A 27,903-nucleotide genomic window follows, 5' to 3' on the forward strand; every position below is an offset into this window, starting at 1 on the left:
AACAATCGGATACAACATAATGCATCCTTGTAGATAAAACTGCCCAAAATAAAATGCTCCTGAAACATTCATCTATCAGTAATAATAATATATAATAATGAAAACATAAAGTATTCGTATTTTCTAAGTAAACATTTTCTAAAGTTACTTTTTTTTCAAGGGGAGACACTACAGGCAAAACATTGTTATTTTTTCCCTTTCAGACTGTAAATCATCTAAAATAAACCTTTCCTATATTTCTGCATCTGTAGATTTATCCTACAATTAGCTAAAGTTACGACAAGATAATGTCTAATTTGCATATGTATACATTTCAGAAAATGTGTAATACAAAAAAGAATTGTATTTATGTAAATAATCTTTTGATATATTTACCCATTTCACTCTTTAAAAAAATGTATATATATATATTTTAAAGAGTGAAAACGGTAAATATATATATATAAATATTTTTTTACATGTAATTTTAATTGACAAATCTTCAACGGCCATTTAAAAAAAGTTTTGGTGTCTCAGCCTGGCTTCATCCAATCTAGAAATTATTCAAATTAGCCGTTAATTAATAGTTGACAAGTCAATGCCTCATTTGCATATTTAAACATGCATTTTCAGAAAACTTGTGATACAAAAAAAGAATTGTCGAAATGACGTTACCAACTGGGAAGATATTTCTTCATTACAGTATTGCTGTTTTTCACTCTCGTGAATGCGTCTGAATACGTCCTCCACCACTCACCACTCACTCTGCTCATGCAAATGAAATACCACCTCCCACCTCTGCAGGGAGCCAGTATTCTGCAGGGCACCAGTGTTCTGCAGGCACTATTCAGGTCAAACAGCATGCAGCATAACTGTCCATCACATCAGCCTCCGCCTTATTGGACAGCTGTGACCTACGCGGCTGCCACTGTTATCTAACATCAGGAAGTTGCAGCTGATATCCGCTGTGCTGCGTGGACGTTCAGCTTTCAGGAAACCGACCTAATGAGTATCCGTAATATAGTGATAAAACAGTTAATTGAAAAAATTATAAGAAAAAAGAGAGCGGAAACTATCTTTAGTTGCAGCTTTACATAATGCATGGCCACCAGTAGTGCAGAATTCTGCAACGTTTTTATTTAGGAAAATAAATAACACAAAACTTTTTTTTTTTTTACAAAGAAAACAAAATCAACATGTCACCATCACTTAATTAAACCATCATTTAATTAATTATTCTATATTTGTTTTTTTCTATTTTGAACACTGAAACAGTATGTTAAATTTTTTCGTCTGTCCGAAACATGAGGGGTTTATTTATTGTTGTCAGATTTTTGTCACAGGGTGAGGCTCAGGCATAGAGAAACAGGCAGGACTCAATGAAAATAACAAAAAAACTCTTTACTGAGGCCAAAAAATTTACAAAAAAACAACAAGGTCCAAAAAGGGGCAGGCAGAGAATCGGGAGTCAGGGCAGGCAGGCAGGTCAGGAATATCCAGGGCACAGGGACGATGGAACCGAAGAAAACAATTATAGACAACAAACCAACAGGAGACAAGGGAAAGACTGACACAATATATAGGGGGGGGGGGGGGGGGGTGTAACAGGTGTACGACATCAGACAGTAACGAGACAAGAGTGGCTGAGGGCAGGTGCAGGGAATTAAACAATTAAGACAGAGAAGACACAGAGGAGACACGGAACACAGGAGAAACAGAACAGGGTGTTACAATTGTATGATTTGCATACTATTTATGCTAAAATATTACTGTATGCAAACATTGGACATCACGCTGGCATATGGCATATATATCCCACAATGCAATGTGGTAAAGTTCCAATTTATTTAACTTTAATAAAAAATGTTGGGTGGTTAAAATGAGCATTTGGTCACTTGATGTTGATGCTGTGACCATGGTTCAGGTCTCCAACCAGCAAGGAGGCTCCCAGAAAGTGAGGCGTTAATTACAGTTTAGTGTGTCTGAAAATAAACATACACTGCTTATTATTACAAAAGTACATTGAATACATCACACATTGAGTATGTGGTGCACAGGATGCAATTACAAACGCAACCCATGTTATGTTGTACACTCATTGATTGGTACTGCAGGACAACCTTTGTTGCCTTGTTAACTAAGATTTTAAGACTTTAATTTGATTGTTGATCATTTGAAAGAACAGTTATAACAATCATAGTCAATAATGCAGCAATCTAAAGAATGTCAAAGGGAACTGTATTATACAGAAGTGGAGAAAAAGCTTTGGAAAGTAAAAGGATTTTTAAACATAGCCTGACGAGATCTATAATGTCAATGCAGGAAAAAACCTCCAATAACAGTGAAGTAATTGAGTAAACTGTCCTCTGTGTATCTAAAAGTAGATATGGCAGCAAGAGGAATGCAAAGTGCATGACTGAGTCAAGTTCTCCAGCGTGGACTCACTCTCGTACACTTACACAGCATCGGGTGATCTACGATGTGACGCGCGTGTGACCTGATCTGAGGCTCTGCATATCAGCAGTAATGGCAACATCAATGACAAAGGGGGAACCATCTGAATGGATCCTCTCTGTCCTTGTATGCATGTGTGCATATGTTTGTCTGATTACAGTTTAGAAGAAAATCATCTCATTTTAAAGCTGCATTAAGGGTTTTTATGACCAGCGGAAAAGATTGGATTGAGTCGTTCTCCTGAATAAACATCTCGGTACACAATAGTCCTTGCAGTGTTTCCCAGACGTTGATTTGCATATATATTAATCTGCGGTGGTTTGAGTTACTATTGTAAAGAAGCTCTATCAGTTTAGAGTCTGCAGCACTACCTTAGGGAGGTCTTTCTTCTTTTTTTTTATGAATGAGCCACCTAAGACGACTATAAATACATTGAAAATAATAAATCCAACACTACAAAAAAATATATTTTTTTATGTGGTGAAAAATCTGCATACATTTGAATCATTTGATTTATTGGAATAACAGGTGCTAGCAAACATGTAGTATAAACAGGGCAACATCAACATCCCAATGAAGTTCATTTTCTCACCACCTGACACATGTACATCCAGTGTCCTAAATCAACAAACATAGCAAAGCAGGGCGTCTATTCTCAGTGGGATCAGAAGTGAAACCAGTTCCAGGAGTCATTTGCTTCCATATAATTGAGAAAATTCTAACTTTAATGCATCTTTAATATCAATATTTTAGGTAGACGACAATAATTAAAAAAACGTAAACAATATGAACAGGGTTGGATTTCGAGAGTTGGTTCAGAGTTTGAAATAATTTCAAACTAGGAGAAAGAAATTCGTTAAAAAATATGCTTTTAGAAAAAATGGACAACAAATGGGTGTATTGCATAAGGTAATGTTCAAAATATGGCTCATGAACTAATTTTCATTTTTGACTACCCCATTTGTAGTCATAATATTCTGACATATTTGTTGTGAGAATAAGCTAATGGTTGGTTACTGGTAAAGTGTCATCACATCCAATGTATATATTGTAACAGTTCAGCTCCACACTTTCCTTCTATTAGTTGTTTTCATCCTGTCTGCCTGTTCTTCTCTCATGTCATTCCTGATCCTGCTGCACACCTGATCATCCCTCATTCCCTTCACCTGGCCCTCATGCCCGTCTCACCTGCAGCACATCCCTCATTAGTCCCTCATTAGTCCCTCATTAGACCCTCACTACTTAGGTCCCCTCACTTGTCCTCCTCCAGATTGACTTGTGTTTTTCCGACCCAGCCCTCCAGCCTGTTCTGTTCCTGCCGGTACTCTCAGTAAACGATTATTATTTGCAGCTCTGTTTTGTGAGTCGGGCTTTGGGTTCATGGTAATCACTCCGTGACATATATGGCAAGATAAACAAGACATACTTTGGTTTCTTCCACTAAAATAAGATGAAAATTATAAAAAATATAATTGATACCCAAGTCTAGAGATTAAACTTTTCACATTGTGTTTTTAAGGCTTGTTCGTTGCCTCCAGCTTTGAGGAAACCCATCTCCAACCACCGTGATATGTGAGAAACACACATGTATATGTGTTAATATGAATACATGTATTTAAATTCCCTGGACATTCACACTGTACGCAAACAAATAATAATATAGCACAAGCTCTGGTTTTTAGTTACCATAACTATTCTAGGTGGTCCAGAAACATCCCACGGAAGAAAATATTGAAAACAACTCACACACACGGTTGTTGCACTTTTGTCCACCAGTTAACGGCCTCCAGTCTGGCTAAATTAAGGGGCTACTTGGTTGCCAGGGAAACCTTTGGGACTATACAATATAGACGGGCTGGATATGGAGGTTACAATGAGGGACGTCGTTGTCCTCTGCCGAGACTCTTCCATCACGTTGTCCAGCTGTGTGGGCAGAGGAAGAGAGAGAGAGATGTTCTTGTTGTTATTGTGACTGAGACTCCACCTGTCAAACGTGAGGAGGCGGCTGGATGGACATTACAGTGGGATGGAGGTTAAGGAAGGGAATTAAGTGTTATCAACTATTTTGGATTAATACAACTAGATCACATCTTTCTGCTGAGGAGACTGAGGTCCTTTGGAGTGCAGGGAGCACTCCTGAAGACCTTCTTGGACTCTGTGGTGGCATCAGCCATCTTCTATGGAGTGGTCTTCTGGAGCAGCAGCAGCAGCATGGCAGCGGCTGACAGGAAGAGGCTGAACAAGCTGCTAAAGAAGGCCAGCAGGTGCTGTGGGTGTCCTCTGGATGCTGTGGAGGTGGTGGGCGACGGGAGGATGATGGCAAAGCTCTCGTCTCTGATGAACCACGCCTCCCACCCCATGCAGGACACTCTAGCAGCTCTGCACAGCTCCTTCAGCCACCGGCTGATTCCTCCCCGGTGTCTGAGGGAGAGGAAGCACAAGTCCTTCCTTCCTGCTGCCGTCAGGCTGCACAACACACTGCAGTAGATCGCTGGCGATCCTGGCAAACTCGGCACTTTACTTTACTCAGCACTTTACTTTATTTTCCCCCTGTATATTTAGCATTAGTATTTATTTTTTAGTTTTATATTTATTTTCATTGATGCTCTGATGTGCACCGCTGCTGTGATTTTTTAAACGTCCCCACTGTGGGACAAATAAAGGAATATCATATCATATACAAAATGCATGTACGCATATTCAAACACATACCGAGTATGTTAATAATGCACTATAGACGGTGTCAACACATTTTTCTGCCATCTGCTTCCTAGTGAATGGTGTGCTTCAACTGCATCTTCCTATAAGTTACATTTTTCCTTAAATCATACATATTTCACTGCTATTCTTAAAAGTGACATAGTAGACAGCCTGCGTGTTACCACCCGCAGTGTATATGAACTAGTCAAACATTTTAGAAGGAAATGACAAAAAGGACGTTTTTCTGTCCGTTATTCAACCGCCAGCTTCCCAGTGATCCTGGAGGCCTCCGTCGGCCCCGCTCGCCACACGTCTGCTGGCTCTCTTGGCTCGCTGGCTTCTCCAGCATTTCTGTCAATAGTGAACTTATTATTAACACGTGAACATCTGGTACAATAACACGACTCGTTTTATCCTTATTTTTTTTCCTTTGAGATATAGAACCCCAAGATGACAAGTGAGAAAAAAGATTATGGTGATCCAGTTTCTAAGTCTGATCTAAATAGTGTTCTCAGCTGCATTAATGACTTCTTTAATTATACGTGTATGTGTGTGTGTGCGTGTATATATATATATATATTCTAACAAGAAGATGTCTCCGGAGAGAGCGAGAGATTTGAGAAAGGAACTTTTGTAAACATCTATCCAAGAGAAACTGCAAACAAAAACTACGCTGTATAGTCTAAATATCTTGACCCTCCTCTGACCTTGCCCCGTATGATCATTACATCGAGGTCACAGAGCTGAGCGTCCAGTTACACTCTGCAATCTTCCAAGTGAAGACAGCGTGCCATGCTAGCAGCCAGGCAGTGTTTGTTGCATTCGCATGGAATCATCATTTTAAAAGACGAGAGCGCGGCGCTAAAGTTTAGTGAGGTCGGCAGAGAATACGAGCAGAAGAAATAGACGGCGCTGCCTTTTTACTTTTTAAAGTTGCATTAAAAAATAATAATTGCCATCCTCCGTGATAAAAAGTACAACCGGATGTTACGCAGGTCGCTCTCAGGAGAACATTTTTAACAGATTGGAATATGCTACATGCGGATTAGTATAGTTGCGTAAAATAATACACACGATAGTTATATTTAATTATTTATTATTTTCCATCACCACAGCATCATTTCTTAATGAAAGCTCTTGCTTCCCCCATGGCGTCCAGAAGGCGTCCGTCTACTACACGGTTGGCAACCTCATGAATGAACATTAGGGAGGGAGAAGTGGTTAGAAGACAACAGTTGTTCTTGGTTACCTGGAGAAGAGCGTTGTCCCTCTGCAGCCTCTCCTCCAGGCTGCCTTGTGGAGGATCCAACAGCTTGCAACTCCTCCTCTTCATCACACATATTTACACAAGTTATTACTGCCACCAGCACGCCAAAGAGGAGCAACAAAAGAACGATGCCGTGTTGCTGCTGGCTGTTCATCCACTGCAAGTCCACTAAAGGTGTATTTATGAGTTATCGTTTTCCAGATCAATGTAATGCAAATGCAAGTCAGGGGGCTTTAAAGGCACAACCTGCCTGAACTTCAAGGACTGACACAACAAATAATTAAACTACCGAGTCACATAATATTTGGAAAAATACCAGTACTTTCTCTCGCAAAAAAACAAGTGAAAACCGTTGATGTTGCTTGAAGTACAGTCTCAGTCTCTTTAAACTGATTTAAACTAAATTACTGTTATCAAACCTTAGTTTAAATACAAAACCGTATTCTGCACCAAATAAGAAAAGTTCTGCTAAAATGCCAAAATACAGTAACAGTATATATTCTATAACCTACTCAAAACAAAGAGTGTCGGGCTATATAATAATGCAGCCATGGATACCGACTCCACCACTTTGCCTGAAACAGTAACTTCTTGTGCTGAAGTTGCTGACGGTCACTGTGGCCAGACTGTTCCCTAAAGAGCAAAGGAAACGTAGCCTAGCCTGCACATGCATGTTTTAACATTATAATTATAATAATAATTCACATTAAACAGGTAGGCGATATTAACAATGTCAAGCATAATAATACACATCAACACAGAATCAATGTAACACCTCACCTGAAGCTCTGATGGTCCAGCTGCTGCTCCCTCAACCTGATTCGAGTTTCCTGAATGCATTGAACACCGATGCAGGTTTGCACTGTGTGGGTAGTTAGCCTGCTACTAGCTAGCTAACAACAACATTTGAGTGTCTCGAAAAGCGCTATAAATTCCCAGTATTATTATTATTATTACCATCTGGGTTACTCTTTATTTATTATAAGTATTATTTACCCGTCAACTCTTTTAATTTATTATTAATATCTTTGATTTAGAGATATGTCAATTGCTTGATTCAAACTGGCGGCTTGGTCACGTGACCGGCGGCATTACTCACCGAGCATCCAGCTGACCAGCTCCGGTTAGCTTCTTGCTCGCGTAGCTACGTGGAGCTCTCTGGCTGTGAGGGAACGACACGGGTCTTTGATTGCCCGAATAGTCCAATCACGGGAAATAAGAAACGATGTCCTTGGCCAGGGTGCACATTTCTACGCCCGAAGATTCACGTTTCATCAGACAATGAGAAGCCGTCCTTGCCGCAACGACCGTGAAATGTTTGCTCGCTCCCGTACACACACGTTAGGGCGGCGCGCGTAAAAGGGGGCGGGGCTTCTCTCCGTGACGATGAGTGGCGATATATTATTATTGGTCACATTTAACTTAAGTGGTTGTTGACAGGCTTACGGTCTCCCACACACATTTAGCGCGTCAACACGCTTTATTTCTTATTTAAATTATTTGGTATATCACGTTTTTTGACAGTATATATTATATTTTTCTTCTTCTTCTTTTTTCTTTTCTTCATCTCAACATTGTAAGAGGCGCGGCGCCCTAGCGCCCTCTATTGACGCACCGCCACATGATGTATGTACAACTATGCTGCAAATTAACCATGAACATTAAATATCAGAGGAAATAAACGGCATTAAATACATATTTATCAATAACCTAGTTAGTTAACAGAGACGATGGGTACATTTAATTAAATGTATGGTTTACATAAGCGTATACTGCCATCTACTGGTAGAAAGGTTCCTCTGCTTCTCCTCATACAGGCTCTGCTTTGTTCATTCAAGAAACAGCACAATGAGGTGGACAACTATAATGTGACTGAGGGTCTTCCCTCTAAAAGAAAAAAGTACTTATTAATGCTCATAATCAGTGCAGAGAATTGTATTTTCATTATAAACTTGTCTGTAGCCATTCAGGTGTCACATTACAACAGACAGCCACGGGATGATGTGACTAAGCCTGAACAGTAAATGAAGAGCTTCACTTGCATGTAACGAAAGGTGATAATTCAATATATAAAAATGGGAACTGAGGATTCTATCTGATTGGCTTACAAGTATCCAATCATTTCACTTTTAAATCTCTTCAGGTGGTCATCCGCTGCGTTCATCTATTACAATCTCAAACGTGAATCAGGTATTATCCCTTACTTATCGTGTTCTGTCTCTCTCAGATGCATATTGTAATAATATATGTGTTGTTGTTGCCAAGAAAATAAAACTAAATTGGTTGTGAATTGTTTGTGTTTTAAATGAAAACAAATATTTAGTTTGATGGAAAATAAACGAGTGGAACACAGTTAATTTCACTTAAAATTTGATTGAGTTGGTCTGCATATGCAAGCAATATTGGAAAATATATGGATTTCTGCCATATCAATATGTACTTATTTTAATTAAAAAGTATGGATGGAACCAAATTGCTTATTAGGATAAATATTGGTTCTCAGTCGACAAAATATTAGCAGTGGGAAGTAAGTATTGAGTTTGAATTGGACTTGGATAAATTATTTTGCTAAATTAAAACATTCTTGTCTTGCAAACTAATCAGTTTCAGTATTTTACTTATCAAACTGATTACGTGAAGGTAAACTAAAACACAACAACATAAAAAAAGCACGTCATCCTTTCTTTTGTTCGGCCAGACTTGATGAACGCTGCACGAACTGCACGTTTGACCATGTGATCTGAAGCTGCCGCACGTCACGAGCAAAGCGCTAATCGGCAGGTGAGTTATCTGCAACTTCAGAGGCAAACTCATTTGTTTCCCATAATAATCTAATCAACTGCAGAGCCGTCAGAGGACAGTGACACACACACACACACACACACACACACACACACACACACACACACAAACACGGGAAAACAAATCCACAAACACGCACAGACCCACACGTATAGTCTCAAACGAAATTCATCAATTGGACCCACATTCTTTCAATTATTTAAGATTGTAGATTCGATGATCAAGAGTGAAAAAGCCAAACAAACGGCGGTAAAAGGAAAGAATGTCTCCTGAGAGAAACATGTTTCGAGACTTTTAAATTAAAACCACACTTATCGCGGGATAGAAGATCCCATCTGTCTCAGAAGAAGCTGCCCTCGGGCACTGCTTCGGTATCAGCTTTCCCACGAAAGCTTCTAAGACCGAAGCCTGCAGGTCTGAACTTCAAAGTCCAAGTTGCATCATTCACACTTGTTAAATTACATTTACCAAAGCGGGTCACCCATGTGCTCCTCATGTATGTGTCTTTCCAACAGCTGTTTTCCCCTCAAATCAATGTCTGGTCTCCTGGGGAAGAGTTAATGCACCGTATTTTATTTCCATGCATAGGCCTACAGTGCATGCAGAGATACACCACTGTATTGGTTTACACATCTGTAGGCTATAAAGGAATTCCCTGAAGGCTGTGCGTAAATCCCACTCTCCGACAGAGAGAGATGGAGTCACACATCCTGTCAGGCAGGCACGTGCACAGATAGAGCCCTCGTGGTGCTCAAGCACCAGCCCCTTTGCCCTGGATGAGAAAAGTGCCCTTTTTGCTGGAGACACATTTTTTCATTCATCAGTATTTAAGAATAAAAATGAGTCTCTCGGTCATCAAGTCCCCCCAAATGTGTTTTAATATCCGACGGGGCATTTATTTGAGTTTGTGTGAGAATTTCGCCCCGACATGCTCCGCAGCGCTCACGAGCCCCCCCCCCCCCCGCGCCCCTCCCTCCTCCACTTCCTCCTCCGCGCAGTGCTCCTCGCGCCACCAAACGGCTGCACCTCCTTCTCCTCTGACCCGCAGCACCAGACAAACAGGTCATGACGGCGTTTGTCCCCGTACGTTGTTTTGTGATAAATCAACCACAACATTAGCGCTGCTGAAAACATGACGTCACAACTGGTCCGACGTTTCCTAAAAAAATAAACAAACAAAAACTCCGTGATTTCAAAGCCTCGTCCAGCTGTTTACTGACGTTAGTTATGTTTAGAGAATAGAGAGAGGGAGAGAGAGGCGAGAGAAAAGAGAGAGAAGAGAGAAAGAGAGGAGAGAGAGAGAAAAGAGAGGAGAGAGAGGAGAGAGAGAGGAGAGAGAGAAAGAGAGAGAGAGAGAGAGAGAGAGAGAGAGAGAGAGAGAGAGAGAGAGAGGAGAGAGAGAAGAGAGAGAGAGAGAGAGAGAGAGAGAGAGAGAGAAGAGAGAGAGAGAGTTCTTATTCCGTTCTATTCAACAGGGGCTAGTCTAGGATTTGCGTGGCCAGACTGACAAAAAAAATCATACGGCCTCTCTTGTTCAGAGGGCCGGGCCAAATGTGGAGGCGGGCCGTACCCGGCCTGCGGGCCTTAGTTTGAGGACCACTGATCTTGGCTGTTGATGTCTATCAATATCGCTCATTTTGAAAATGACGTAAGAGGGCAATACGGATCCGTATCAGACCAGTGAGGAGGGCAATACGTGGCTGGCATGACGACCCATTAGCCAATCAGAATGCTTGTACTGTTGTTGCTATATAATAATTCCTCTTTATTCATAAAGAAAATGTAAGCTAGCTGTCTGATGCTGCCCAGAGGAAACGCAGGTCGAGGACAGCATCATCAGTGTAATGCTGCTAATGCTTCAACTCTGTCAGAATTTTTTTTTTTGGCATTGGGTGCCCTTTTTTGGGGTTTGAGCACCTGCCCCCCAAAATGTCTGTGCACGTGCCTGCCGTCAGGTGTAAACATCTGTAAATAAAGCTGCATGCATGTGGGTGATATCAGAGTGGGACTGTTTACACAGCTTTAGATTGAAGAAAGTATATATTGTGACTTACAAACAACAATCCAAATCAGCATCAAGACCGGGCATATGTCTTTATGATGCAAATGAGATGTCCTTATCTGGGATCTGAACTGAATTATACCTGCAGCCTGAATGTGGTAAATTAAGATTAAGACGTAGTATATGTAATGTTTATGAGATTATTAGAGCACACATTGGGACATAAACACCATTTAGTGCAACACAAGGTTCTAAAAGGCACTTTTGTGCACAACCAAGTCCTCTGGAATGCTACCGGAATGTTGATATATAAGATAATTATGAACAAGCCTGCAACATAAACTCATGAATGTTATTTTTGACAAGCGCACAGATTTGTTTTTAAAACACGTCTTCAGCATCTTTTTACAAGCATGTCCTCCAAGCTGTGGAAACCCTGGAAATGAGTTGCGCTGCGCTTTATACGTCTGCGCTCATTCAGCTCCGGCGGTGGATGAACGGAGCGCAGACGCGGAGAGGGTGGCGTGAGAGTTAACATCACGCTTACTCACACCTCCTTCATACGGTATCTCTCAGTCAGAATGTATAGCGGAGGAAGGAACACAGCCACATGACATCAATCTGCCGGTGTTGCCAGATGTGGCGACCTGCATGTAGGTGCTCTGGATCGGATCTTGTTGCGGTTACGCGCCGCTGCGGCGCACAGAAGCTCTCCAGTCACAACGCAAACAAACGATTAAACGAAGAGGGGGTGGCGGGTACTCACAGGTGTTGCGACAGGAGACATTTCCATGAGCCGGTGCGGACCGATGGAGCTGATGTTCCAGGGTGCCCGCGCGGTCGGGTCCGATGTGGGGACCCCTGGTCCAATCAGGAGCCTAGAATCCATTCCCGAACTGGTGGATGACGAAAAGCGCGCGTGTGTGTGTTAGAAGTGGTCCAGAAAGCCGCTGGGTCTTTTAGAGCTGGTTCAGGAGTCCAAGTGGCCAGTCATCATCATCATCTCCTGCTCTCTTACCCCACTCTGACGGGGCTACTCAGCGGCTGTGGAGGGGTGGGAAAGAAGCGCTTTCTGTCTCTCCTCCAATCTCTGCTCCGGGGATGCCTTTGAGTGTGTCATGCGCGTGTGTGCGACTATGAATGTTTCTGTTTGTTTGTTTAACTTATTTAAGCAATCAATGGAGCAGTTTTTTCATATCAATACTCTTTTGTTTCCCTATGCTGCACAGACCAAATGGCAATCATTAAAGACTTCATGCATTCACAGCCATACTGTTGCCCTCATGTGCAGCAGCAGAGACCAACATGTTCAGGTAGCTAGAAGTATTGATCAGATGATAATAATTATAATGCATTCAAGTTGTAAGGCACTCTTCATCTAAGAATCTCAGAGTGCCACAGATCCACATATAACTAATATAATAACGTCTTAAACTCCTTCCTGAATAAAAAGGTTTTTAGGCCAATCTTAAAGGAGTCCATGTCTGTGTTCCCCTCAGGTGGTCAGGGAGACTGTTCCATAAGCGGGATGCTGCTGAGCTAAAGGCTCGGCCCCCCATGGTGCGGAGCTCGGTGTTGGGGACCCGAAGGAGCGAGCTGTTTGTAGATCTGAGGGTGGGGGTGGAGGTTTGGGGAGTAATGAGTTCTTGTAAGTAGGGAGGTGCATGTGTATTTCTGCATTTATGGGTGAGAAAAGTATAACCTTGTATTTGGAATGAGACAGGGAGCCAGTGGAGTGAGTGGAGAATGGCGATATGTGCTCATATTTTCTGACTCATCAGGATCCTGGCAGCGCTGTTTTGTATGTATTGCAGTTTTTGGATGTTCTTGCCAGTGATCCCATAGTAAAGAGTGAGTTACAGTAGTCCAGTCTAGAGGAGATACATACATGGACGAGCTTCTTCGAGGGATAAGAGATGGGATTAAAAGGAATGTGTTATTCAGGTTTGATTTGGTCAAATATTCAGTGTATGTAATGTATTAATCCAATAAATCAAATAAAGGATTGAATGAAGAAGTACAAATGTCGACACAACATATTAAACTTAAGAAGGTTGGCGCTGCTTGCCCTAATCAATGTAACACATTAATGGAAAATTATAGCTACAAATGACTATTATGAGAATACAACTTTATTTGAAAAATACAATTTTCTTCTATATCAATCCATTTTCCTCCCACAATACCTGTTTTCTTTTTCCCATTGTGGGGTAAGCAATGTTCTAGAAAACTTTTTGTTTTTACACATCCATGTATAAAGGGAAGTTCAATATTCCCTCTACTTTTGATCTGTCCTTGTTCTCCACCAACTCTTGAGGCAAAAAGGATTTAACTGTTGAAATGCTCCACTTGTTCACCGGCTGGTTGCTAATTCTGTCATCTGAAGCTAAGCAGGTGTGTTTTTCAGAGATTCCTCACTGAACACTGAACAACCGCTTTCTGTTCGACACAGAGTGAGAATGAACCAGATCAGTCAACAACCGGCTGAATGATGCCGGGAGCGTCATCGAGCTGAAGGGAACTGCAGAGGAGGGAGTCTCACCCCGTTCACATGCAAGCATTTATGGCTCTTGTTTATATATTCAATACATCATCTTTCAATCTAGAAGCATGAAGATATTTTCTGTGCAATATATACTGTATATATACATATATATATGTATATGTAGATATACACATATATATATATATATGTATATATATATATGTGTATATATGTACACATATATATATATATACACACATATATATATATATATATATATATATATATATGCAATGCCCTTGCTGCTGTAGGCTATATTCCATGGCAACTGCCTCATATGTCCAGGCATCCAGTCCTTTATTTTTGTGAATGGTGTTATTTTAATTTTAAAAAACTATTAAAATGGGAATCCATCTGAACACCGCCCCACGGCTGTGATACGATAACAAATGAATCATGCTCAGATTATTTAATGATGTCACGGGACACAGACGGCATTACCACACATTACATGTGCACATATTATATCTTGTCTCGTGATCATGGGGAAGCTACAAATGATGGCTGAGCCGCTATAAAGGGCGAGGAAGAAGAGAGACCTGTACGAAAGCGTGTTTGCTTGTGACTAACTGCTCCCGGGTGAACATTAAAGCTCGACACTAAACAACATTTAGCCATTTCGCTAATATGATGCTGCCTCCCAAACCTCCTTTCGTTCTTCTTGCTGCATCTCTCTCCGTTTGCCTTTGGGTGTGCTTTGGGTTTTTTGCACACTAAGCACACTAACCCATGCACCCATAACCCAGTTTACCACTTACATAACATCATATTCCTTCGTCAACAATAATATCTTGCTAAAGCTCTCTCATGATGTTTAACACTCCATACAGCATAACTGCCTTAAACCCGATCAATTCAACCCACTTCTGGAATGATGAACATTGAGATGAGGAAATTCGGGGAGACAGCGGATTCAATTGAACTCTGGGATCTACGCCTTCTACGTCCTGTAGAAAGATGCGATTTGTTACGTGAAAGGTGAGTGACCGGATATGACCGGATAGAGCATCTCCTGCTGTTTTCTGGGCCACAGAATATCCACACACACACACACACACAATTCAATTCAGTTTATTTGTAAAGCCCAATTTCACAAATTACAAATTTGTCTCGGAGGGCTTTACAATCTGTACACATAGACATCCCTGCCCCAAAACCTCACATCAGATCAGGAAAAACTGATTTAGTAACGTGTGATTGAGAGATGAAAATTCATCACTAAGGAGAAGAAAAAAAAGAGGAGATAGGTGCTCAGTGCATCCTAAAATGTCCCCCAGCAGCTATAAGCCTATAGCAGCATATCAAGGGGCTGGACCAGGTGAACCTGATTCAGCCCTAACTATAAGCTCTGTCAAAGAGGAAGGTCTTAAGTCTACTCTTAAACGAGGTGACTGTGTCTGCCTCTCGGACTGAAATTGGAAGCTGGTTCCATAGAAGAGGAGCTTGATAACTAAAGGCTCTGGCTCCCATTCTACTTTTTAAGACTCTTGGTATAGGAACTACAGGTAGCCCCGCATTTAGTGAGCGCAGCTCTCTAGTGGGGCAATATGGTACTACAAGCTCCTTAAGATATGATGGTGCATCACCAATCAAGGCTTTGTACGTTAAGAGAAGAATTTTAAAAGTGATTCTTGATTTTACTGGGAGCCAGTGCAGAGCAGCTAATGCAGGAGTGATGTGATCCCTTTTCTTAGTTTTAGTGAGAATAACGACGTGTTAGTTATCTCTATGGCAAAGGCAACATTACAAACATGAAGCGCTAATAACTAATTCGTTATACTTTTATTTGCCAAAATGTTAACACATATAATATTGTCTAAACAAAAATGTGACTCAAGTCGTAGTCCACAGCTAACAACATTCTTCTTCCTGTTTACATCGCCCAAATGAATTAGCCCTACTATCTTAATGCACAAGAGAATACCAATAATTGTTAATATTACGAGTTCATATTATCCCAATTAATTTGTTAAGTGTTTTGATTGTGTCTGAGTTTTAAAAGAGAAAGGCTAACTGTACATGAGCTATATGTCCAACTATTGGAATAAAGAAAAAGGCTCAGGATGTTACATGTTCGCACTTTCTCTAATTAAAAGTATATAACATGACTTGTTTCATGAAAACTATGTAATCAAAATTGAATTCCATGCCACTGACCTAATACAATAGTAGTAATGAATAATGGTTAGTTAAGATGTCTTGATATTTTATGTCAAAGTTGGCATTTTCCAAAGATATGATTGATATTGTTTCTAATGCCTTTGAGACAGCAGCCTGGCATTATCTTTAATTTGACATTGTGAATATCTCATTTCTAGCATATCTACAGAAATAAGTGCTGTGACGTGTAATTCAGGTCATATTTCATGTGTAAAAACGACTCAGGAGTTGACTCCTGTTAACATATTTAGGTATTGGTGCTTTTTCTGGGCTCTAATAATGATTTATTACCTGTGGGGTGTGAAAGGACACCATTAAAATGTACTGAATGATTCTTTAGAAAATAAAATAAATGTTTTTTGTTAACATTTCATACAAAAATGAAATCACCGATTTGTGGAATAAACCACAAACAGAAAGTGGAACCATATTTTTTATACACGGTCCCTGCAGTCCTCTTCACTCATCTTTCCACAAACAAACAAACAACGACACGCCGTTGTACGGTGGTTACGCCCCCTGTGGGAGTGCATTGGTAATAACTTTATTGCAAAAATACAGGTTCCCTCTTTCCCCGAGCAACACCACCCCAGAACTGACACACACAAGTCTACACACACCCACATACAGTGAACCGCCTGCAGTGGTTTCCACTCGTCACACCCCTCTCGTCTCTGACCGCCGCATCATTCGCAAACACACACTTTCATCCTTCCGTTTACATTCATTCGCTCTCTTTCTCCCGTTTGGCTCCCTCCCTCTACTTGTTGCTCTCTTTTTGCATTCCGGCGGTTGAGACGTAGTAAGTGAGATGCAGAACAACGAAGTTCACCAGCAGCATTAAACATGAGATCTCCTCCTCCACCTGTGAGTCCATGGGAGCGCCCCTGGGTGGGTGTGTCTGCCTCCTGACTGTCTCTGATACAGGATTGTGAGGGAAGGTTGATTTGCATAGCGGACTCATGCGCTACAATTGGCTACATTCTCCCACATCCAGAACCCCAAAAACAAACAATAACAATAACAACAGCAACAACAAAATCTGAACCTAAATTAAAATAAGAACAGCAATGTTAAATACGCTCTCTGAGTTAAGTGCCAACCTTTGGTTTAGTTACAACGATCGATCAACATCATGAACATTCTTGAAGAACTTTACATTGGCCAGTTGTTGTGTAAGGACTCTGTTATTTTATATCATATTTAATCGGATAAAGCATATAATAAAAGTACTCTACACAGACCAGAATGCTCCTCAGTAAAGGGGGTGAATTAAGTTATAACTGTTCCACACTGGATAATAACTGTTAATACAACTAAGGAATGGTTGACATCTCTGAAGAAGATAGCTCACTGGCTGAAAATATACCTCTAATACATATATATCATATAAAGCATATTCATATTAGACATCTCGCTGTCTCAGGCTGAAGATGAGCATTTTCTATTCACATCTGAGGTCTCAAAACCAGTTTCAGTGGGAGGGAGAAAGAATAAAGTGTGAATCGATGAGTGCCACTGAAGTTCACCTGAGGCCTTGAAGTAAAACAAACGTCATCGTCTTCTCTCCGGCTGCTTCTCAGTCAGATAGCCTTCGGAAAGTGCACTTCTGCCGAGTAACCTTGTAAAGCGCACTTGAGTCATCTCTTGTATTCATTGATAAAGCCTAAGAGAAGGGTTTCCTCACCTACATGCTCTCATTCCTTCACGAGACCCCCCCTGTCGGCCCATTTCTGGTGCTACCGTTTCCTGTTTGGAAGAAAGAAATCAAGCGCGAATAAACAACGGCTAGGAAAAGGAAAAGAACGAAAGGAAAGGAGCCGAGAAAAAGGAAGCGCTTTTCTTGTTTAATCTCCCGGTAGAAACGGGAGAGCTGTCATTAGGTCGGCGAGCGGTTTTGGGGGCGAGAACTCCAGCTAGACACTTGTGAAGTGCACTCCACTCCTATTTGAAATGCAGACGTGAGGAAGTACCACTTTAGGTTCATCAATATGTGTTAATTATCATTATCAACATTCCATAAGCTCTTATTAATTAACATACAGGTTTCATAGGTGAGTGTTTCTTTACATGACTTTTAGCTATTAGTGAGTTCGGTCTCGGGCGGGTTCGACTGCGCGCGCACACGGGAAGAAAAAAACAAAAACAAATAAAGAGAGAGAAAAAGTTGTCCGTCCATCTGAAACCGACCCAGTTCTGCTTTGTGTGCGTCCAACAGGAAACGCCCGTGAAGAGAGAGGAAGAGGCGTAGCTACTTGGTAAAGAGTCTCCCCCTGAGCTGAGGGCCCCGTATGATGGAGGACAAGTCTGCCGAGAGCCCAGGTCCCCGTCGGACCCGGTCCAAGCCAACGGCGCCGCTGACAGCGGCATGCTCGCCAGGCTGACTGCACGGGGACGCCCTCTGAAAACCAAGGGGCAAGACGAGAAACAGTCCCGGGAAGTAAGGGGGGAAGGTTGAGGTTGTAGTTGGGGGTCAGAGTGACTGCATAGACAGAAGAGTAGGTCAAGAGAGGGAGGGAGGGAGGGAGGGAGGGAGAGGCTAAGCAGGGTGCTGCAGGCGCTGAGGGAGGCTCTACATCAGTCAGATGATGTGCATGTGTGCGTGCATGTGATTGCGTGTGCATGGTTTTTTTTTGCGGGAGGAGGAACAGGATAGGAGTCGAGTTGGATCCTCCCGAGCCGATTCCAGGTCCGTCAAGGTGTGGCCCGTCCAGGATGCCGCCGCCCCGCATGGAGGTGGACGCCTGTGAGACGTCAGTGAAGCAGAGCCGGACTCTGGTCAGAAGGCAGCTTGACGCCCGTCAGACACAGCCAGAAACTCCCAGCGCCGTCCGGCAGCTCCTGAGACCGGAGAGGAGACAACAGGTCGGATCAGCATGAAGGTGGACCTCAAATTCCACCGTCTTCAGGTATTTAAGGGGTAAACTATTCATTTTATTCTGAGATTTAAAAGGGTACAGAAGTTGCCCTCTTGAGCCTTTCTTTCTCAAGCCACTGGTGCTCTCAACAACATGTCCCGGGCTCGTTGGTAGAAGCTTTTCACGGTTCTTCTCCAGTCAAAGGGCTAATTGATGGACTGTGAAAAGTCAACCAGAAACAATCTGAAATGTCACTCCACAGCATTTACATGCATACTCTCATCCTTTTCTGGTCATGACCTTTACATGGAACATCAGAAAACCATATTATTCATTATTCATCTTTCTGTATAATCAATAAAACCATATCCACGTTTCTGTAGCGTGCAATTGTGTCTTGATTCCAGTGAATGATCAGAAACCGGTTGTCAGTTTCCTGGTTTCTCTCAGAATACTTGAGGTCTTTTCCCGAGGGGTCTGAAAACAGGATGTACCGTTTACGTGCACAGAACAAAAGCAAGGCAGCAGACGACGATTGGGGAATAAAGCCGTTTCTATCGTTGTGAGGCTTGTTTCACATCCAAAACAGACAGAAAATAAATGTGATGTTTTATGAGTGAGTGTCTACTTGCTGTTTTTTTATTCTTCTGTTTTGCATTTGTAACACCACTGTTTCCGGGGTTTGCCTCAGGCAGCTTCCCCCACTACGGTTTCAGTTTGATATATTCCATATCTGAAAAACAAAAGTAGTTTCTGTTGTCAGTGTTTCCTCTATAAAGTGAACTGACATAATCAGGATATGTCAAGGCTTTCTTCTTCAGACTCGTGCAGCCAGTTGATCCACGCTGTGTTTTTGGGTAAAATCATGTCATTATTATTATTAAAAATAATATTCAACAGTTTTTATACTGCAGATACCAACAATATATTGTACAAATATTTCAGACCAATGTGCATTGGCCTTAGCTTCCCCAGTGATAATTGCACACATGCCAGACGCCTCCAGATGAGAAGTATCTCAAAAGAGAGTCATTCTACAGCGTTGAAAAAAACCTGCGTTATTTCTGAAGGTGGATCAGATTCAAATGATTCTGTTGTTCACAGCCCGTTTGGGATCCTTAGAAGAAGATTGATTGGATAGAGAGATAATGTATTTCGTATAGAAGCTAGATGTTTTGTTTTGGAGAGCTTAACGTAATTTGAAACATGACAGATTTGCACACGGGTGAAAATAACCTTTGGGTCTCCACAGTTATGAAATGAATGTATATCCTCAGGATATAGATATGTCCAGATAGTGGCTTAAACTAACATTTGTCTGGCACTCAAGTAGCTCAACCAGGTAAATAAGTAGACTCTTCCAAGTCTGAAGCAGATGAGTGGTATTTCCCTCTAAAGACTAAAAGAATAATATGAGAGTCACGTGTGCCCAGCGCAGTGTTTGCCTGTGAAGCGGTGAAGGGAGGTGGTGATGAGAAAGTGTTGGTGATGAGGATGATGGAGGTGATGATCGTGGGGGGGGAGGGGGGGGAAGCTGTGGGTTAAGTGCAACGGCCAAGGACGTCAGGCAGGTGCAGTTCAACGGCACAGCCACAGGGAGGCGACAGAGCACAGGAAGTCACACTCACAAAGCTGCGGGTTGCAGTCAGGCGGCTGCGGCGCGAGGTCACCAGTGTGCCGCTCAGACTGCGTCCCATTGGTCTCAGGTTTTCCCCATCATCAGGCTCCGCCCCAAAACGCAGATCCCGCAACATCATTGGCTGCAGAGGGAGAACATTTCTGTCAGATGCTGGAAAATGGATCCAACAGACGACCTGTGGGGGCTTCTGGTGAACAGAGGTGGATGTTACCTTGTTGAGGTGGGTGGGGGTGCAGCCCGCTCCGTACACACACCTCTCCATGTCTGCGTTGGGGGTCTTGGAGCGAGCCGGGCCTCCCACCCTCGATATGAGCCTCTCTGATGGGCTGCAGCCTGAAAACACACACAAGCAGGGCTGGAGGTCAAAACACGGACATACAAGGACATAAACACATGTCGTCTGCCATTTTAGAGGAAGCATTAAAAAAACTCTTAATGGTCCATATGTTCATAAATCTACAACATATCCGAGGTAAAAGTTGTTTATTTAACATTAATTCTGTTGCTTTACTAAACCGATACATCACACTCATCAACTAAAGTCTTCAAACTGACGTCTTTCTTTTTATGGTTGCACCATCTGAACAAACTTTAAAACCCTCAAGGTCTTGTGCAACAATGTATGCATATTTGAGTGTAATTCCTACTTCGAAATTTAATAACAAACAATAAGCATCATTTCTGTTGAGATTAATTAACAGTAAACTTGAATAAACATTACCATAGTACTGCAACAGTTATTTAAAACATTTTTTAATTGATCTTTTGTTTATTTGTTGAACTGATTAATCATTAAGTTTAGAAAAATCCCAATCATAAAGTTCTTACACTCCCAGGTCGCATCTTTAAAATGCTTGTTTTATTTGACATGCAGATATGCTCCATTAACAATGAGATAACGCTAATAAATTGCTCATGAATTAATTAATTAATAATCAAAATGGTTGACTAATTAATTATACACTGATCGTTTCAGCTATACTATAATTTAGTTTTAGTAATTCATAGTCAAATTAAACTGTAATGTAATAATTGTTCATTTATGTAATCGCAATACATTCTAGAAGTTGTATTGTGGTAGCTCTTGGATTTGTGCCTGACTCTGTGTGTGGGCTGTGTGTGTGTGTGTGTGTGTGTGTGTGTGTGTGTGTGTACCTGTCTTTCCAGCCAGCAGACTGGCCTGGTAAAGGGAGTCAAGCTCAGACAGCTCAGCCTCTTCGCAGTCAAAGCAGGGATCCCCATCTTTCCCTGGGGCATGCTGGGAGATGTACTGCCCCGGAGAAGACTGGCCACTGTAGCCGTAGCGCTGACTGGACGTCTGCGGCCTGATGGAGACACATCGGTCCGGGGGCGTGTCATACGGCGTCACCACGGCGTCTGGGCGGTCCAAACTCCAGGAGGACCAATGACGTGTGCCGCTGTCTCCGGCAGCTTCGGGCCTCGGCCAATGCTGAGCGGCACCGGCGGTGGGATGAGGCTGCGGGGGCTGCCAGAGAGGCGCGGGAGGTTTCCTTTGCCCACAGGCTTCCAGCGGGGAGGATGGGGAAGGAGGAGAGGGGGGAGGGGGAGGGGGAGGGTGTGTGCGCGTGGGTTCAAGGTGTGTGGAGTGTGCGGTGTGTGTATCCCAGAGACGCAGAGGAAGCGAGGGCAGGGAGATGGCTAAGTGCTTCCCCAGAGGTCTGACACTCACCCCCCCCGCCTGCAGCAACTCGCACAGCCTCACTCCCGTTCCCTCCCTCCCATCCCGGCCTTCCTCCCGTCTCCTCCCCATGCACCCACCCTCTTTCTCCTCCCCTTGGCTGGAAGTGGCGCAAGGGTGAGGGATGCTGAGGGTGAGCGGGGGGCGGGGGGGAGCGGGCCGATAGGGTGGAGGGGGCGGGTCCGGGTCCAGAGCAGCGTCCTGGTTGGGCGTTGCCTGGTCCTCTTCCTCCTCCTGATTGGGCGTCAGCAGTACTTGGACCGGGCCAGGCTGTTCACTGGAGGACACAAGAGAAGGAGGGTGTCAGTCAGCAAGCAGCACGGAATACCCCCCCCCCCCCCAGCTGCTCTGACGTCCGGTGAGTTACTGCATAGAGGGAAGGTCACAACAGCCCACCAGGATAAACAAGCAGAAGACGCACACACAAGCTCACGTTCCCACAGAACACAGCCACAGACACACAACGGTGCAGCCGCGCCGTGCCCGGGACCTCACGGCCATGCTGTTCACGAGTGAGGCACAAGCTCAGCCCCAGTGACTGACATCCACGTCCTCAAACAACTAACTACTTGAAGAATTTGATCTGATTATCAAAACAGTATTCTATCCACGCTGCGTGATGCAGGAGATCAACACTGAGAATAGATGTGGCCTCTACAGTCAGGACTGATTCAGTCCCGACGGGCCATGATATTACTTTATTGATTTACATACATTGATACGTGGAGGACATGATGTATGTTGGACATTAGTGGATCCTCTCTGCAGAGATTGTGTAATCTATCTGTCAGTGTAGCGGTGTGTGTGTGTGTGCGTGTGTGTGTGTGTGTGTGTGTGTTGGTATGTATGAACAGCAGGTCTGTAAACGTGTGTGTCTATTTTTAAAAGACAGTGTGCGCTAACCTGTCTGTGTCTACGTGAGCGTCAGCCCCCATCCCCCACACTGAACTCTCCTGTTTCTTTTCTGCCTTAGTAATTACCCAGCAGGCTTTGCAGCACCAAGCTATAAATCTAAGGCTTGTGTTGATCAATAGAGAGGAGGAAGGTAATAAAAGGAGCCGAGCTCTGAGCTTTACCTCCTCCTTCCTCCCTCCCTCCTGCTGTTGGAATTACAATTCATTATTTTTGTACTAATTTCTCTGCAGCTTAATCCTCAGTTTTAATGAAACAGAGACTTAACCCGACATTAAAATGACTAAGTAAGTAAATCAACCATTGTCTTACCTTACCCTATCACCATACCTTCTGTTTGTATTTCTAACTTCATATGAGTTCAACCTGAGATCCTCTTTGATAAAAACTAGGAGACTGGGCCTTTGCAAACAATTTCATTATTTTAAAAATATAAATAGTTTTTAATTTAGTGTCTCTCTGTGTGTTATAGTATTATTATCCAAATTGTTATTCCATTTAATTCTTTTAAAATTTTATACCACTCAATGCTTTTTCTTTGTATCTTGTTCAATTCATTTATAACAATATGGTTAATAAACTTCTTTAAAATGACTATTACAATGTCCACATCTTTAAGATGTTTTGTGTGACCGACAGTTCAAAACCCAAAGATATAAATAAATAAATAATTAAATCCATGGGATGCTTGGCCCGATACTTGCCTGCACATCTAATTATTTTTATGTAACTATATTGAATGTGATGTATTCTTTATATCAGCTTCTAGAGAAGCTACCTCACTCTCTTGAAATGTTACAAATACGACCCTTGAATGAAATTCACTGCTGAAGCCATCTTTCCCCTCCTCACACAGCCAAACTAACACATCAGGAGGGAAGCAGGCTTGACTCACTGTAACACACAAACACAGCAGCAACCAGCAAGAAAACAACAAACAACAAACCACAGCATAGGAAGGATCGCACAATCGCACGGCAGCACACGGGACAGAAACACAGCGACGGACGGCAGCTTCGCGGTGTACGGGGGGACGGATCAGCGGCACAGAGCGGAGGAAAGCCTCGCGGCACACAGCTACAAAGAGCAGCACAACAACAACAACAGCGCAGTGAAGCAGTGAAGCTCGGAAAAGCAGAGAGACTCTCTCTTTCCGTCTCTCGCTACACAGAGCCGAGCAAAGCAGATTTTTTACTGCACTGCAACAAATACACAAACACAAAGGGGATAGGAAGTTACTGTATATAGTCAAGTGTGTGTGCTTGAGAACGCACAGTGGTTCAGACACACACACGCACACACACACACACACACACACGCACACACACACACGCACACACAGAGCTGGATGGGAGTGTGCAGTGCTTGGATTAAAAAAAAAAAAAATTTAAAAAAAAAAGGGTTCTGGGATTTTGGCCAGCCAGAGCTGAAGACACAAACATGAGGGTGTTGAGGTGTTTTTGGACAGCCAGCACCCAGAGGACACACCCGGAGGAGGCCCGGGCTGGGTTTAGGGACAGCCGCTTGAGCCGAGGACACACACCATTGAGGGAGGGAGGGGGTCTGAGGTGGTTTTGAGACAGGCACCGCTGTGGACACATAAGGGGGGGACAGTGGTGGTACCTGCGAGGCCCCTGTGGTTGGGTGCTTCCTGTCTCCCGTTCCATTTCCTGTTTCTGCCTGCGTTTGATTGGGCCCCCCGTGCTCCTCATGCACGCAGCTACAACCAATCCGCTATGAGCGTTAGCCTCATGCAGGGGTCTGAGCACAGCTGAGGATGTTAACAACAGAGTGGGAGATAAGACAGAGGAAGAAAGAGTGAGGGGACGTGAAAGGAAAAGAAAAAAAACAAGAAGAATATCAGAAGGAGAGAGAGTCAAAGACAAAGACAGAGTCAAAGTACGAGGATGAAAGAACAGCTGAGACAAAAGGAGACGGATAAAACAGAAGCAGAGCAGAAAGAGTGGTTATGAGGGGGCCGGCATGCAATACGCTCCGACTGTAACTCAACGTTCAGAGTTGCAGAGTGGGAGGATTTATTTGCGGGCGTCCTCTTTATCTTACGCAGCGACACTGTTGTGTGACAGTTGGAGAACTTCTTTGGATCGGTTCAACGCTACATACTAAATATCATCATATTGATATGTTGATGACCAACTTAGAGTATCTTAGAAACTACAACATGGAACTTTTGAGATATTAATACTCCTACAAATTAAAAGTTACATCCATGAGAAATACAACGTAATAATGCTAAATTTAAACTGGAAACTATAAATCAGAAATTCTTTACAGGGTGGAAAAATATTCCCACACCCAGCATCTCTTCCCACTTTGCAACTCTCTAGTTGATGCATCAATCTGTAAAGTTGGACTGTAGTTCGTAAGTTGAAAAGAGTAGATAAATGAGCAGCAGACTAAAGGCCACGTTCATGAAGCCAGACAGGTTGTGGACCGAAGTGCAGCGCTTTCTATGGCTGCGTGGCCTTTTGAACGCACCCTGAATGGTGTTCGCTTGTTATACAAAAAGATACTGAAGAGGATAATAAAAGAGAAGCCGACATCCATCCCGGCTTGAATTTCCAGACTTTTGGTTGACAGAAACCGAATAAAGGAGGGGTGATGGCCGCCATTGGTTGTAACATCCTCTAAAACACTGAGGCAGATTGCTTAGAGTCCGGCTGAAGCCATCAATATGGATGTGGGAAAAAACAAACTCTGTTACGTAATCGCACCGATAGCGATGCCATCTGTTCATTCGCAAGTCGTCCTTTCACTTCATCAAGGTTGAGTGTACTCCCAGGGGTGTGTGTGTCCGTGTGAGTGTGTGAGTGCGTGCCAGGTACGTGAGGCTGAACACACTGAAGCACACACAGTAGGACGGACAGGACACAACATCCTAATCCCTGATATAGATTTAGTAGGTGCTGAGCTGGAGGGGGAAACCTGCACACCTGCAGTTCAGACGAAGCTCAGTCACACACACATATATCTTCTTAAAATAGTAACACGGGCACAGACACATATAATCTGTGGATGCCGGAACCAAATGTGCATTAAAACACACACACACATACGCACACATACAGTAAAGTAGACCACACCAGAGCTGTTTCCTGAGCCAAGTGTCGAGTCTTAATCAACGTTGTGTGTCTTTTATGTCGTGTCAAAGTCCAGCCAGAGACACAGATCTTTAAAGTGTCTGAATGATGAGACGTGTTGCTGTTGAATTGTTTTTGTTTTTTGCGAGTCTGAAATAAGTCAGCTCAGGTAATCAAGTCCAACTCCTGATTGTGTATTTACTGCTGCAAATCCACAAAGTTGGGAGACTTGCCAGAGACAGATTAAACACACTAAGAGTCTACAGCCGCGCTGGCATCTCCATGACGATCTGTACTCTAGCACAGCGGTGCTTGGAGCTAAAGGCTAATGTCAGCACGGTATCATGTTCAGCATTTCCATTTCGCTGGTTAGGATGTGAACACATGGTGATAACACAAGGTAGAGCTAAGGCTGATGGGAGACTCATTAGTTTGGACAAATGGTATTGTTGAGTCTCTACAGGAAAAATTCAACGACAGAGCGAGGGAGGATTCATCCAAGCAATCTAATCAATACATGTTGAGATATTTCAGTCGATACCAAATTGGTGCACCGGCAGAGCTGGTAGCGTGTGCTGAAGGATACGTTGATGCAACTACCAGCATTTAGTCTCTAGTATGAGTCGATCTCCAAAAACATTGGATCCTACACTACACCATAATGCACCACTTTAGGTTTTTCATTCGAACCTTCATTCCTGGTAGGTACGTGACTAAGTCTTTCAAAACTCCACGGCCCCATTTCGTGACGTAAATGAGTCCCAAAGCCCAAAATGACTCATCTGATGTAAAATGAGTAATTACACCAGAAGCTCCTCCAGAGCCACAGAAGACATTACAGTCTCATTATTCTGGTAAATTGACTTTGACGTGGACCTTTAAGATTGACTGAAAGGTCCACGACTCGCATCTACAGCTCTGAAAAACACAACCACACACACACACACACACACACACACACACACACACACACACACACACATACATAGATACATGAATATAAACAGATACAGACAGGACCACATGAACACAGAGACACAAACACTCATGAAGAGAAACGCACACGGTGTACACACAAACGAAGAAACTCACGCACATTGTGAATTCCCTAAAGCTCTGAACTTTGTGACACACACACACGCACACAACGATACACACACTTTTCTGACATTAAATACTTATGGATGACGTACACAAAAGAAAAAACGCAAAACATTCCGACAGAGGGAGACAGATGGAGAGACCGATGAACAGATGGGAATGAGGACAAAGAGGAGGTCAGACAGCATGTATAGGTCACTGTGACGCTAAACTAGACAACAGGTGAAAATGTGACCTTAAACCTTCACAGATTCTAAGATAAAAATAGAATTTATTAGCTCAGACCTGAAAAAAGGCCACACAACCCTTCAATTAAAATGGCATACATTTTTCCTGCTTTTACTTTTTGTGTGTGAAATTGTCTAATAAGTCAGTGATGGCTCTTTTAATGCAGCTGTATTCTTCTTAAAGGGCCAGTTCACACAAATATACAAACAAAAAAACATATGTTTCTCGTATTGTGCCATGCAGACAGTTTGCATTGAACTAACTGACAGAAAATAAATTGTCCGTATGAAATGTAATTATAATTCTATCAATCATACGGAAAAAGAGACAATATTATAAAACGTTGGCAACAGAACTATCTGCATCGTTAGATACCACAAGAGGTTCTTATTCGCTCTCCTTAAATAACTTCTAACCTCCCATCTCTTCTTTCTCTTCCACCCTCTCCCCCTCCCA

General features: G+C 42.8%; 1 protein-coding gene across 3 annotated transcripts in view; it reads right to left on the reverse strand.

Annotated features, from left to right (window-relative positions):
- Nucleotides 1-14,906: 14,906 nt before the first annotated feature.
- The window catches only part of usp54b (ubiquitin specific peptidase 54b), a 52,334-nt gene continuing 39,337 nt past the window's right edge, over nucleotides 14,907-27,903 (reverse strand). For all 3 annotated transcript variants that reach the window (XM_056429635.1, XM_056429634.1, XM_056429636.1), the window contains exons 16-20: nucleotides 24,641-24,788; nucleotides 21,562-22,382; nucleotides 20,618-20,739; nucleotides 20,396-20,527; nucleotides 14,907-18,750 (exon numbers count right to left, since the gene is read on the reverse strand). In XM_056429635.1, the coding sequence (XP_056285610.1) occupies nucleotides 18,664-18,750; nucleotides 20,396-20,527; nucleotides 20,618-20,739; nucleotides 21,562-22,382; nucleotides 24,641-24,788 (1,310 nt within the window). In that variant the 3' untranslated portion in view covers nucleotides 14,907-18,663. The remainder of the gene's footprint in view (nucleotides 18,751-20,395; nucleotides 20,528-20,617; nucleotides 20,740-21,561; nucleotides 22,383-24,640; nucleotides 24,789-27,903) is intronic.

This window comes from Pseudoliparis swirei, chromosome 13, assembly GCF_029220125.1.
Source record: "Pseudoliparis swirei isolate HS2019 ecotype Mariana Trench chromosome 13, NWPU_hadal_v1, whole genome shotgun sequence".
NCBI classification, from domain to species: domain Eukaryota; kingdom Metazoa; phylum Chordata; class Actinopteri; order Perciformes; family Liparidae; genus Pseudoliparis; species Pseudoliparis swirei.